Source organism: Hypomesus transpacificus, chromosome 11 (genome assembly GCF_021917145.1).
Source record: "Hypomesus transpacificus isolate Combined female chromosome 11, fHypTra1, whole genome shotgun sequence".
Taxonomy (NCBI): domain Eukaryota; kingdom Metazoa; phylum Chordata; class Actinopteri; order Osmeriformes; family Osmeridae; genus Hypomesus; species Hypomesus transpacificus.
Genome location: NC_061070.1, coordinates 6,277,566 through 6,291,325, shown reverse-complemented (window position 1 = coordinate 6,291,325; position 13,760 = coordinate 6,277,566). Strand labels below are relative to the sequence as shown.

At 38.8% G+C, this 13,760-nt stretch overlaps 2 protein-coding genes across 3 annotated transcripts in view; one reads left to right on the top strand and one right to left on the bottom strand.

Moving 5' to 3' along the window:
- myom2b (myomesin 2b) overlaps nt 1–4,088 on the bottom strand; it is a 63,830-nt gene extending 59,742 nt beyond the window's left edge. The window contains exons 1-5 of one of the 2 annotated variants that reach the window (XM_047029934.1): nt 3,981–4,088; nt 2,966–3,071; nt 1,361–1,418; nt 1,043–1,197; nt 817–903 (exon numbers count right to left, since the gene is read on the bottom strand). In XM_047029934.1, coding sequence (XP_046885890.1) covers nt 817–903; nt 1,043–1,197; nt 1,361–1,418; nt 2,966–3,051 — 386 coding nt within the window. In that variant the 5' untranslated portion in view covers nt 3,052–3,071; nt 3,981–4,088. Of the gene's footprint in view, nt 1–816; nt 904–1,042; nt 1,198–1,360; nt 1,419–2,965; nt 3,072–3,762; nt 3,810–3,980 lie in introns of those variants that run through there. The other variant, XM_047029933.1, reaches the window with a different exon arrangement.
- A 135-nt stretch (nt 4,089–4,223) lies between these two features.
- Nucleotides 4,224–11,811, top strand: LOC124474083. Its single transcript, XM_047029956.1, has 6 exons — nt 4,224–5,381; nt 9,114–9,209; nt 9,974–10,303; nt 10,373–10,532; nt 10,636–10,760; nt 11,107–11,811. The coding sequence occupies exons 2-6, from the start codon at nt 9,174–9,176 to the stop codon at nt 11,428–11,430; spliced, it is 975 nt and encodes a 324-aa protein (XP_046885912.1). The 5' UTR covers nt 4,224–5,381; nt 9,114–9,173; the 3' UTR covers nt 11,431–11,811.
- Nucleotides 11,812–13,760: the final 1,949 nt, after the last annotated feature.

The following is a 13,760-nucleotide window of genomic DNA, read 5'->3' as shown; positions in this document are numbered from 1 at the left end:
GCTGTCCTACATGGAGGACCTGAATGACAAGCATGTCAAGCTGCAAGAGACGAAACACAACCTTGACTTGCTGGCTTGCCTTCGGTAAGACTCCCTTCCTTCAGTTCCTCTCACTCTCTCTCTCCTTTTTTGTTCCTGTCTTTCTTTTATAGTCTTACCCTATCCTACTATCCTCTCTCTGTCTTTTCCTTTCTTTATTCAGTTCTCTTTCCGTCTCTCATTTCCTTACTCTCCATATTACTTTTATTTTGTCACACTTTACTGTTAAGATTTTTCACCGCAGAGGCATGTTAGAGGAATCTTAGGAAATTATTGTTTGTATGATTTTACTGAATCCCTTCATGTGCATTAAGGAATTACAGCAGTTTAAAGACTTGCACCCAGATCCCCTCTCAGACAGAGAAGGGGGAGAGAAGGGTAAAATGAGTACGAGCTCAAAGCTCTTTAAGTAGCTGCAGGATCTTGTGTCACTGAAGTCAGCACTTGAACATGAACAGCTGACACTCCTGAAGATGTGGCAGTGGCCTACCACAGTGAGGGACTCAATAGGAATGAGCAGAGCTTCCCTGCCAACACAGTGGTATAGCCTTAGTCTCCTATTCAACTTACAGTACCCAGTATGAACTATGTGTTAACTCAATATCACACAGTAATCTTCATATTCTTCTCTAATAGATGACTTGGCCTACAAATAGGCCAACACCCACCATGGTCTTGGATTATTTAAACAAATTGATAATATTGTGTATGATTCTATCTAGATCAATTAGGTAAAATAATCATCTACAAATACAGCATTCATAGAATAACACTTACTTAAAAATCTCCAAAGTGTGGCTTCCAGCTTTTTCACCAACAATATATTTTCCTGATGTGTTATCCAAGATGATGCCATCTTTATACCTGGTGGGTGACAAGTAGAGAGGACACACTCTAAGCCACATAATGACTGAAACAATGTTACCACTTGATAGAAAAGACAATGCTTCTTGCTGTAAATAGTTATGTGACAACATTATAGCCAATATTAACTATTGCTGACCATTTTACCACAGGTGTGGGGTATCCTTCCACAGTGCAGAACAGTTTTATAGGTGTGTTCTCAAACACAGTGTGTGAACGGAGTCGGACCACAAACTTAGGGCCCCTGATCATGGACTCCTCACGAATGTACTTCTCAACCATCTTCTTCCTCACCTGGGAAACAAGGTTTATGAACATGAGTATTTATCACCCTGAGAAGGAATGCTGCTTAACCCATCAACTTGAGTAACTGACACACAGGTGGACAAGTATACTCAATGTCAAGTAGACAGGTATATAGACATATAAACAAGTCACAAATGGTTCTAGACCTTACCACTCCTTGGATTCGTTTCTCTGCTTTGTACTGGTAATCGTCTTCCACAACCTCAGAGCTACAGAAACAAGGAACATACTGTTACTCTCACGTGTGAAACAGGAAATCGTTTTACAGTGCACCATTTTAACATTCCTAAATAGTGTATTTGGATATGTTAAATCACCACACTCTGGCTTTAGTTAGCCTGAAATTGCATGAGTATTGTTAATGAAGCAGATGCAACTAGTATAAATGGTATCATCATGGTGAAAAGTTGAGCAACATAAACTCCTCAGCCTGTACGATTAAGCCTCACAGTGTGGCATGGCAACACAAACAGGCATGGATCATAAACGTGTCTAAATTTAACAAAAGAAAACGTAATCATTGTAAGCAAAAAGCTATAACATTGAGTACCACTACATAGATTGAATTTAATGTTCAGGTCAAACTTTCTGGTATGTCGACAGATAGAGTACATGTGGTATTACAGCACAGACCAGGGCCTACAGTACAGTGCGACCAGTGCAGCTAATGCTCATCATTTCTGCATACATGGAGATTAGAGTAGAACAATCATCATGAATTTGGATCAATGGAAGCGGCTGGAAATTTGGCTGGAGAAAAACTATTCTGTCGAGAGTTCTAGAACAGTAGAATAGTGTGAATAATGGAAGACAGAAACTAGGCTCTTCTCTTTTGACACTGTATGGAACAATCATGATACCACCACAGTATATTGTCCTGAATTTGAGATTTGATTGTGCAGTTCTGAGGATGGCACAAAACAATGAATCTGTTTGTCCCTTGCACTGTTTATATTAGTTTTGTATTATAGTATAATACAGAACTATTATAAGTAATTTTGAAAGTAATTTTGTACTTCTAGCATAATTAAATTACAAGAGTGCAACTGCATTTTTTCTAGAATGCTAATCAGATAGACTGAGTACAGGTAAACACTGCAAAATTGGAATGTATTGATTAAGAGGAGACTATTCATTGCTTAAGAGATTTTTTTTTGAATTAAATATGTTTGTGTGAGTCAGGTAGGGAGTCAGGTGGCTGAGTGGTGGGGAATCGGGCTAGTAATCTGAAGGTCGCCAGTTCGATTCCCGGCTGAGCCAACTGACGTTGTGTCCTTGGGCAAGGCACTTCACCCTACTTGCCTTGGGGTCCCTGTACTTACTGTAAGTCCCTCTGGATAAGAGCGTCTGCTAAATGACTAAATGTAAATGTTGTGTGGATTCTAATGGTACTGGTGACCATAGTAAAGTGAGCCAGGCAATTAGCAGGGGGATGTAGATGTAAGATGGGGTGATGGAACAGGCAAGTTAGGCTATTAAAGAGTTATAATTTAGAGCTAGCTAGAACACACTGGCAGCCATTTGAAACGTCTACTGGACCAGATCTACTTTGACTGTTGCACCAGTTTTTTCTGTCAGGGAATAAAACCAACAATTGGTTTTATAATTAATTGTTTTGCTGTTTTTTAAGGCCTTAAGTGCTTTATTTGGTGCTTTTTCCGCTCTGCAGGTAATAGTTTGTAAATCTGTCCAGCACTTTTGACTTCTGGAATGTTTCAGACATGGCCTGTATCTGGTGAGTACCTAAACACCTTACCTTGAGTACTCCTTGACCACATACGGGCTCTGAGTATCGTGGTAGTCATGGCTGAAGTGCTTGTGTCTGTAGACGGTTGCAGCCATAGTTGATTACTTTTACTGACCTGTGAGTCAAACCAGACACACTGTACCTCACATTGGTAACAGTAAAAGTGTAGTGGACGTGGTTTGAAGTCACAATATAATAATGATGTAGCTTGCCATTGTAGATGGGCATGAGGCACAATGTGCCTGTTCTGTTTGCCCAATGCGGACTCTTTTAAACTCTCCATAGTTTTACAATAGAGGCTATGGGATTGTGGAGTCTTTATTCCACACTCCATTATGCCTGGGTTTAGAGTTGAGGGCAGATTAGTGGTCAAAGAAATCATCCACAAAGTTTCAGTTACAACTTCAGAATTAAACTCATCTGGAAATAGAGTCTATAGAGAGAATATTTCAGGATCCTGTGCATGGCTTTAGTGTGGTGAATATATTTGATCTTCAGCTTTTTCACTTGAAGTTGGCAGCATTCCATATGAGCCAGATTTCTTTACAACCCATATATTACAGCAGCACAAAATATATCCCATGACATGTAATAAAAAATAAACCAAATGTATATATCTTTGTTGGTCACCTAGTAAAAAAAATAGTATTTTCATGTATTTAAAAATGCAAATCTCACCATCTACATGGGTATGTTTCAACTGTAAAATGTCTTACATCAGCCTGGCAGGCATTGTAAATATAAGCAGCTGACACTGGAACTCCGCAGCAGAACCATAACAGATTTTTACTCTCATACTCACTTACCTGAAAAATCTATGTAATCCCGCTGTTTCCATATTATACAAATAGGGATTAAGATGGAAAAGAGCAGGCCTAACTTCTGAATTATTTCCTGTAAAGATTTCTAATTATGTAGCCTAATTAAACAAAATAAAAATCCTTCTTGTGAAAGTGCACACCGTCCTGTTTCACCTGTTGTTAAAAAATCTTGGTATGGGTGGAAGAAAAAAGGGCCTACTTACCCCAAGAGAATAGCAAGGTCGTTGCAGAGGTGTGTCAACCTGAACCCTTCGGGAGTCAGTCGCTGATGAAAACAAGGTTAACCCGACGGAGAGCTGCCTGCGGCTTCTGCCACCCATGTATGGCTAGGCATACGTCTAAATATAACTCACATCAACTCGAACTATCACATCTGCCTCGTTTGAGCTCCTTTGTGCTCAAGACCAAGGGTCGACGAGATTCGATCACCCCCATAGGCTAATTACACATGATGTTCCTTATTCTTGCCTATAAAGGTGTGTTGAATATTAGTCGTGTTTAACTAACGTTTACTTACTTGCCTAGGCACATAAACATTTCAGATTTAAACAGGAGGATATTTACCACAATAATGTACATCTAACACTGGCCTTATTCAAGTATACAAATTGTTGTTGTGCACTCTCTATATGAAGGTAGCCTACCTTGAGTAACTAAACACCAAAATCTGTCGTTAAGCCCCTTATTAAGTAATAACTCCTCATTATTCACGGGGCTAAACAAATCAATCCTTGTCTTGATTCTGACAAATCTTTGCAAAAGTGTGATTTTTGATTATTTGGTTGTAAATGCCTACTCTTCTTGCCCCCCACTGGTTGAAAAGTTTGACAGAAATGTGTGATGCAAGAGGGCCTTTTTGAGGTAGGCTATACTCTGATGAATCACAGGGAGAGGTTATGTATGATAGACTAATTGGCAGTATTAATGCACCTATCATTTCTAGCGTTTCAGGAATATTTATAATTTAAAAAAATGTTTTGATGATATAGAGGGGCAGCCTATGGCTGAGAATGGGCCTGTGTTGTTACTCTTTAAGACGTGGTTAAGAATGTTCTGATCCCCAAGTGAAATGTGAAATTCAACCAGGCACTATTTTTAACAAGCTGGTTTGGTACACAAATAGCCTACAGCAGTGGTATTCCGGATTACATAATATGTCTCCATACAGGGCTGGACTGGCCATCTCGCATACCGGGCATTTGCCCAGTGGGCCGACGCATTTTGGGGCCGGATCGCCAATATAATTGATAGGCTTCTTTTTTGGGGGGTCAATCAATCAATCAAAAAGTACACAGAGGTAACACAATGCGCCTCACAGTAAAAAGGATAAAAAAAAGGGGGAGGGGGGGTTAAAACCACAAATAACTAAATGTTCCATGCATGTTAAATAAATACATTTTACAGTGAGTGATAAGCAAGATCAAAGAGGTATGTCTTAAGTGTATGTTTAAAAGTTTCAATCGTTTCAGCCATTCTAAGGTATTCTGGCAGAGTGTTCCAAAGGCTGGGAGCATAGAAACTAAAAGCTGCTTCCCCATATCTCTTTGTCCTGGCTTTTGGAACTGTTAGAAATTCAGTACCGGAGGACCTCAGGGGTCTACTGGGTGTGTACCTTGAGAGCATGTTTGTAATATATTCTGGTGCATGATTATGGAGTGATTTATAGACTAGTAGGAGAATCTTGAACTCTATTCTAAAACTAACAGGTAACCAATGCAGTGATTTTAATACTGGTGTGATGTGCGCTCTCCGTCTTGTTTTAGTAAGGACTCGCGCTGCTGCATTCTGTATTGTTTGTAGCTGACTAATGGCTTTTTTTGGTAGACCAGACAAAAGCGAGTTACATTAGTGTAGCCTGCTCGTGATAAATGCGTGCATCAGTCTTCCAGTGTCAGCCTGAGCGAGAAACGGTTGCACCCTAGCAATGTTTCTTAAGTGACAAATATATATTTTAATTATATTTTTTATATGGGTTTCAACATTTAGATTTGAGTCAAATATGACGCCTAGGTTTCTGGCTTGGTGCTTGGTGTTAAGTGCTAGTGTTTATAAGTGTGCAGATAGTTTTTCTCTTTAGTTTTTTTCACCAATGACTAATACCTCTGTTTTATCTTGGGTGAGCTGGAGAAAGTTTTGTGACATCCATACATTTATATCAGAAATACAATTTACCAAACAATCAATAGAGCTGTAGCTATTGGGTGTTACAGAAATATGAAGCTGGGTGTCATCTTTTTTGGTTAGATTGTAAATTATGGCAACTTATATTTTATTTTTTATTCTAAATCCACTTAGTATTAGCTAGACTTTGCTCCTTTTGTATAGTTAGACCACATATTTAAGTTTCAAGAGTCCTATATGTTTAATGTATGCACCTTCCTGCCAAAGTAAATTCCTTGTCTGTGCAAACATTCATGGCGAATAAAATCCCTTCTGATTCTGATTCTGATCTGCATGGCTATGATAGTCGATGTTGTGCCTCCTAATCACACTACCTAGCATGTATAGACTAAAAAGTAAGGGCCCTAAAATGGATCCTTGACGGACCCCACAGGTCATACAAATGTTTTTTGAGCTGTGGCTTCCGAGGGCGACAAAGTATTCTCTGTCAGTTAGATAGGTCCTAAACCAGTTTAGGACCGGGCCAGCGAGGCCAACCCAATTTTCAAGTCTATCCTCTATCCAAGTCTACTTTTTGGTTAATTTTCTTTATTGGCACTGGCTTGACCCAATCAAATCCAGGAACCCCCTTCCTCTGATTCATAATATCGCCTCCCGCAGGCCCTGAGACACGAGCTGTTGGCTAATGCGTATACTGGTTTAGCATCGTTAAAATTAAGCATCTACCAACCAAAGCACAAGGGAGTTGCAGAAAAGTTAAGGGAGAAACAGTTTTTTTTTTATCTACAGGCGAATGCCACAAAATGTGCCCCAAAAAAATGTGTTTGGGGGGGCTTTAGCTGCTTCAACATCAGCATTACCTGTTGAAGAAGAAGGAGAGGTAGCTGGATCAGAGAGGCAGAAACATACTGACAGGGTCAGGGAAGAAGCCGAGGAGAAGGAGAGTGACCATGACAGGGCCATGGGAGCGAGTGAGGAAAAGATGGAAGAAAGAGTAATTGACGATGTGGTAAGGAGTAGGCAAATAAACAGGGACTCAGAAAGGGAGGGAGGCTGTGTGTGTTTCTGTATAGTATTTAGCAGACACTTAAATAATTAAAATTAACACTAAACTGTTTTAAAAGTTGCTGAGCCAATATTAAGCAAACATTTTATAATAACAATACAACATAAAATATCAATATGTATATATTTTTTAATACCATATATATACAAATCATAAGTTAGAATTAATTAATTATTTAAGTGTAAGATCAACAGATAAGCCTTGAGAACCTTCTTGAAGGATCCAAAACTATCACATGAGCGCAGAACACTAGGCAACTTATATTATAGAATTCACACATTTTTTAAGGACTGTCTGCAGGGAATGTGTCTGACCAGTCACTGTGGGTGTGGGCCGCCTGGGCCCAAAATCCCAGGGCCAATTTTTTGTCCCAGTTCCATATGAAGAAATGAATGTATAAAATGATAGTATACAATGTCTACTAATTATAAAATATCAGACCTATAAACTATAAAATTGCATATCTGAAAGGACGGTGTAAATGATTGTGGTAAAGTTGGTTTGAAGTTTGATATTCAACAGACATTCAGACGCCCAGTATTGTGTTATTTTAACCGTTTAAAACCGCTATGACCAGCCGTTTAGCCAATGCTTTTGCTCCCTAAACAACGCATATGTTTAGGGACCATCAACAAATTACGCCCAGTATTGTGTTATTTTAACCGTTTATAACCGCTTTGACCGGCCGTTTAGCCAATGCTTTTGGTGCCTAAACAACGCATATGTTTAGGGACCATCAACAAATTACAAATGTAAAATTTCAACAGTCAATAGCTTTTCAACAACATGAACTATGAGCATCAAAATAACGTTAAACTATTCAAGATGCATGCATTCATGCTACACAGCCTTTAATTTGTAAATTTGTATCTCACATTGTTTTCTGTGAATTTTAAAACTTCTATAGCTCTTTAGTCATGTGCCCTATAATCCTCAAATTCATTTCAGAGTGTTCACTGACTATGCATACATGTTTCACAGCCTTTAGTTTGTTCATTTTTATCCCACACAATTTTAGATGAATTTATGAAAGATTTCAAACTTCTATAGCTTTTTAGTCATGTGACCTACAATCCTCAAATTAATTTCAGAGTGTTCACTGACTATGCATAGATGTTGGCACAGCCTTTGTCCATTTTTATCTCACATTATCTTCAATGAATTTCTAAATATATCAAACTTCTATAGCTTTTTGGTGATGTGACCTATAATCCTAAAATTACTTTGAGATTATTCTCTGACTACACAGCAAATATATGAGTGTTAAAATGTTAGGGACAGTGTTGAATCGAGAGTGTTGGTGTTGCTATAACACCACACAGTTATAAAATAGCACTGCTTGTGTTGCCTGTGACTCATTTACGTTGTCAAATCAGAGTGTATTTTTCACTGATGTTAAAAGTAACGCCCATTGGGTAGGTCAAAGCCACACCCTCACATGTATCCTTGGAAAACGGCAGTTGGAAAACGGTCTCATAATTTTTCCACCTGCGCCATTTTCTTTCACGCGAGGAAGACAGTACATTTTATCACAAGTTAAGCGAGACTCTCTTAATCACATGATCACACAATTATCATGTTTATGATAAATTATGTGTTTCTTAACTTCTGCTTTTTTAAGTTGTAACCGTCTGTTTTTTGTATTGAACTAAATAGCAATTAGCTAAATGAACAAGAACTAGCCTAATAGCAACTTGGATTCCATTTCCAGAGCAAGGTGCTTAGCTACAGCTGTCAGGTAATAGCGTTATAAAGTTTAAAGTTTAGTCTACTGCAAAGTTATAGTGAACCGTTACTCCCTGATAATGAACAGACTGTCTAAACGCCAGTATATGGTATGCTGAACTGGTGAAGTTAGTAGGCTGTGCTAGTTATGTAAGAGTTGATAGTTAAAATGTGTGTTTGGCGCGGGTATTGCTAGGCTAACTAGCAAGCTGGCTAACATAGCCAGCGACATGTGGTTGCTGCATGCTGAGATAGCTAGTAAAAACGTGTATACTAGATTGGCGCGACATAATTTGACAATTACTCTGTGTCTGTCAGTAGTTTTATTTCTTAACTGATGTTGTTAATATCCGTTTAGAAAAAAATAATACATCTGTGTAGTCAAGACCTGAAATTTGTACGTTTAAAACGTTTTTTTACACAGACATGCTGGTTCAAGTGGAGTGCAAGGGAATCCTGAAATGGGTACGAGTACCCATTAAGGATGACAGCTATGATTACCTCCAATTCATCCAAGAAGGTAAGCAAAGGGGCAGCCCACTGATTTTTCACGTCACACCTATTATTGCATGCTAATCTGAGTATTTTACCGACTATAAACCGCAAATTGTATAAACCTCATTACAGTTTTTTTATGTTATCATCCGGTTTATATCGTCATATCGCAGAGCCCTATAAGTAGCACATTACTAACTACCATTACTAATAGTCCAGTGACCTACACATGCATTTCCATATACAGGCTGCACCGGCCGCAGACATTTTACTAAATCACTTTAGGAACTGTGGCTAATAGTCAGGAAATTACAGTAAAGGTTTTGGCTCTCAGTTTCAGCTAAGCTTACCATGCCAAATAGACCTGATGTGGACCTGAAGGACTCCTCAGGAGTTGATGTTGCTGATGACATTTTTGATGAGCTAGTGAGATCTGCTGCAGTGTCTTTCAGGTGTCAGGTGTTAACTGGGGGCTCTGGTAAGACACAGAAACACCCCTCTCATTGCATTTACATGTAGGGCATTTAACCGAAGCTTTTATCCAAAGTTACTTACAATTAATTTGTCAGTAGGAAGAGAAACAACAATATATCACTATTGGTATACTGCATAAGTTGAGAACAAATCTGCCAGATCGGTCACTTTGGTGATGTGGCTTTCCTGAAGTTAAATATTATGCAATTTAATCTCTCCCCCTCCCCCTCTTGTCCCCTTAGCTGAGATGGATTGTCCCCTGCTTTGATGGATATTAATATTCACTATGTGTCTTGTCTCCTTCTTTTCTGACAGGAACATTACTATGATCCTCACAGTGGCCAGGGTTACCTGGCCTACAGATTGAAGACGGTTCAGCGCAAAAGTTCAAGTGTCTGCAAGAGGAGCTCCAAGTCTGTTTATCAAGATGGCCCTAAGACCTTGCGCGAGACATCAACATCTGAGCAGTTGTCAGGTGATGAATGCAGAGAAGCGATGTCCGTAATAAAGCATTCAGCGGACCGCCCAGTTGTCAAGGAGAAAATGAAGGCGACATTCAAGCACCGTCAGAAAATGCTACATGATCCAGACCAGTCTTCACTCATCCTAGATTACTTCCCCAGATTCTTGGATACACCAGGCTTGGTAAGACAAATAGAGACTAGATTGTTATACTTATTATTAGATCATGTTTTGACATTTTTTTTGTGTTAGATTGACCAAGACTTCACAATGCTTTTTGGAGAAGACATCTCAGGCAAGTTTATCGCAAAGTGGCCAACCTTCTACAAACCGAGGATTCTCACTGTCTGCAAAGGCCTTCACACTGGTACTCCTGTGGATGACCTTCTGTCTGAGGAATCAAATGATTATGGTAAGTGTACACAAATGTTTGTGTTCACCACTATTCAATGCGCCTATAAACTATGACTGTGTATACTCATAGGATGTGGGCATTTGTCATTCTAATTCACCAGGATGGGACAGTGACTTGGCAGCTATCCTCATGCTCGTTCACATCCTGCCTCCAACTGCAAAAGGAAAAAGACATGGGAAAATCAGTGCCACTGAAGCTGTTGACCATGTGGTCAAGTTCATGAAGGTATATATTCTAGAAATAGATGATTAATGTTGCTTCGCCTCTTACATCACTTGATAGACTTATGATTTGTCATTTTTTTGGTCAGCTGTGTGTATCTCACCCCCTCAAAGCTATTGAAAGAAAACGCCTCTTAGTGAGGGATGGGTCGAAAATGGGATGTTTCATCTTATTTTATTCATCATTACATTTTCTAAATGTGTTTTACGGTTGTAATCTGGTCTTCAACATGCAATGTGTATCTCAGTTAGAGGTGTTTAACACCTGACCAGCTAAAGGAAGGTGGAAAATATTTTTCTCTTCAGTGTGAACAAAACACAGTTTCTAATTTCCCCTACCTTTCTCTTAGGTGGGGACGAGCATGGTGACCTTCCTTGAAAAGGTTGGATCAGCACAGCCCTTCCTTCTCTGCGTTGGAGAAAAGAAGAATAGTATCCAGACGTTTTACGTCATCCTTGACCAGAAGGCCATTCCCTGCATGGCGCAGACAACTGTAGCTGCCTTCGATGAACTGTTTAAGGCGCACTTTGTGTTTGCTGTATCCTATGATGAGGCCTTGGTCAACTTCTACACATTTATCCAAACAACGGTGTATGGCATTGACGTGGGCACTGCCAAGGAAAGTCCAAGGGTCAAGGAAATCAGAGCGAGAGTTGATAACATAGAGGTGTGAAAATGTTCACCTGTTATATTTGCAAGGAACAGCACAGAAGTTGTTCAAATTTTTTTCAACATTTGAAGTTCAGTCGTGGTACCTTCTGCGCAATACTCCCTTGATTTTTTTAGATTTAGTTGACCAGAACAACAGTTATTGGAACTTGATTTTACTTTTGATTCAGATCGTCAACATTGTATTCATCATAACAGATGGTATGACTTATTATTTGAAGCATTTAATTTCTGACCATCACAAACCTTTTAAGTTGATGTTTACAGATAAGAGACTGAACCCAAAGCATCATCTGATGACTCACTATCCCAGATGTATTACGAAAATAGGTCCACTTATACATATGTGGTGTATGAGGTTCGAAGGGAAACACAACTTCTTCAAGAAGTCTGTAAAAAAAATCAAAAACATAACCAAAACACTGGTCAAGGAACATCAACATCAGTTGGCTTTTCATTGGGAGAATTTTTATTTTAAACAATTTCAGTTTGGTCCTGTTAAACATGTCTTAACTAGCAATATAGAGGGCAGCGAGGTCTTGAGGTCTTGTCAAACTTTGAATGTGTCTAGTGTCTCCACTACTTCCTGGGTGAAATATTATGGAACAGAGTATCAGATTGGAATGTTTGTCTGCACTAGTGTTGAAAATGAAATGCCTATTTTTTATAATATCAATATCATTATAAAGGATGATGAACCATTTCTTTTGACCACCAAAGTTATGACAATGTATTTCGATGATCATCTGAATGCATTCAGCATTGAGGAGGTGGATGATGTGTTCACTGTCATTTTTGTGAATGATCTGTTATATTATAGACCTTATGACAGGCAGTTTTCACCTGACAACAATGAGACAACATATATTGTGCCCTACTGCAGTTTTGTCTGATATGCGTAGAATTGTAAAGTCTGAAGTTGTGAATGTAAAATGTATTAAATACAAAGGAAATGTTCTCTCCAATTTCTGCTATTCATTTTTTATTGAAGTTAGTGGGGTATGGGGAATTTTACACCCAAAAGAGTTATTCCTATTTACACCCGGAAGTGTTAGTATTAGTTATTTACAACACTGAGTGTTGTCTTCACACTACACTGGTGTTAAAAAAAACAGTGTTCCTTTTTAACATTTTATTTTAACAGTAACACCAGTGTAGTGTGAATACAGCACCGTAAAGTGTTATATAGTGTTGGTGCAATGTTGATTTGTAACAATTTTGAGTGTTAAATCAACAAAAATTGTGTGTTAACTTTTTAACACTTTTGAAAGTGTTACTTTAACACGGTACAGGGTGGATGCATATAGACTCTTTTCTGGTGTTAAAATGAACACTGTGGGTGTTCATTTAACACTAGCAATTTTGCCATGTATGAATACATGTTTCACAGCCTTTAGTTTGTTCATTTTCATCTTACACAATTTTAGATAATTTTTTCAATGTTTCAAATTTCAATAGCTTTTTGGTCATGTGACATTTCAGCCCTGTTGAACCCTTAGATGCCTGAGTTCTAAATATTTCCGACGCTCCCACCAGAGTTATTTTTCCGAAATGAAAGCTAGTCATCTTTAGTTAGCTTCCGTTACCTAGCAACCTAGCATAATACAATGCTACTACCTGCAAGGGTTACTTGTTAGCTTCCTCATTGTAAATCGGCCGTCAATCTGCAAATAGTTAGTTGGAATGTTTGAAATCACACATGTGCAATGCTACGCTGTGGGGGCCGCTTTCGAACGATCACATATGTGCGACGCTACTTCTAAACGGGTTAATTGCTAACAAAGTACATCTACACATGTCCATTTAGAGGCTGAGACTTTCTCTTATCTAATCACAATTTGTAGTAATGACAGAGACATATCCAAACCCTTTGACTCATAGGAAGTGGAGTCAAGTGTAAAACCCAAAGGCTAACTTTAAAGTCAAATAGGCCTGGACTGGTAATCTGTCATACCGGGTAAATGCCCAGTGGGCTGAGGCACCTTTTGGGCCAGTGTAAAATAAAAACTTAATGAACAGAATAATAAATCAACATGCCCATGAACCAGGGATAACTTTTATTCTTTCTATATGCTGACACTGGGATAACCCAATCACTTCTCTTACAATTTCCCACCCCTCCCCCTCATTCATCTGTTCTTGTGAGTCAGATGCCGTGGCCTAGAGCCATAAATCTGTGGAGCTAGTGCATATGCTATGACGACAATGACGATGATAATGTCAAAACAAATCAACGTTGAAAAAGGACGTACTTGCAGCTTTGGACACAGTCACTGTAATCAACAGAGTTGCAGAGAAGCATAAACTACTAAAGAAACTGTTGTTATTGTAAGG

Bases quoted from the DNA above. Each gene is read 5' to 3' on its own strand.
- LOC124474083 (XM_047029956.1), top strand. From the start codon at position 9,174: ATGACAGCTATGATTACCTCCAATTCATCCAAGAAG. The intron at 10,533-10,635 runs GTAAGTGTACAC...CTAATTCACCAG, and splicing joins TGAGGAATCAAATGATTATG to GATGGGACAGTGACTTGGCA. The intron at 10,761-11,106 runs GTATATATTCTA...CCTTTCTCTTAG, and splicing joins ATGTGGTCAAGTTCATGAAG to GTGGGGACGAGCATGGTGAC.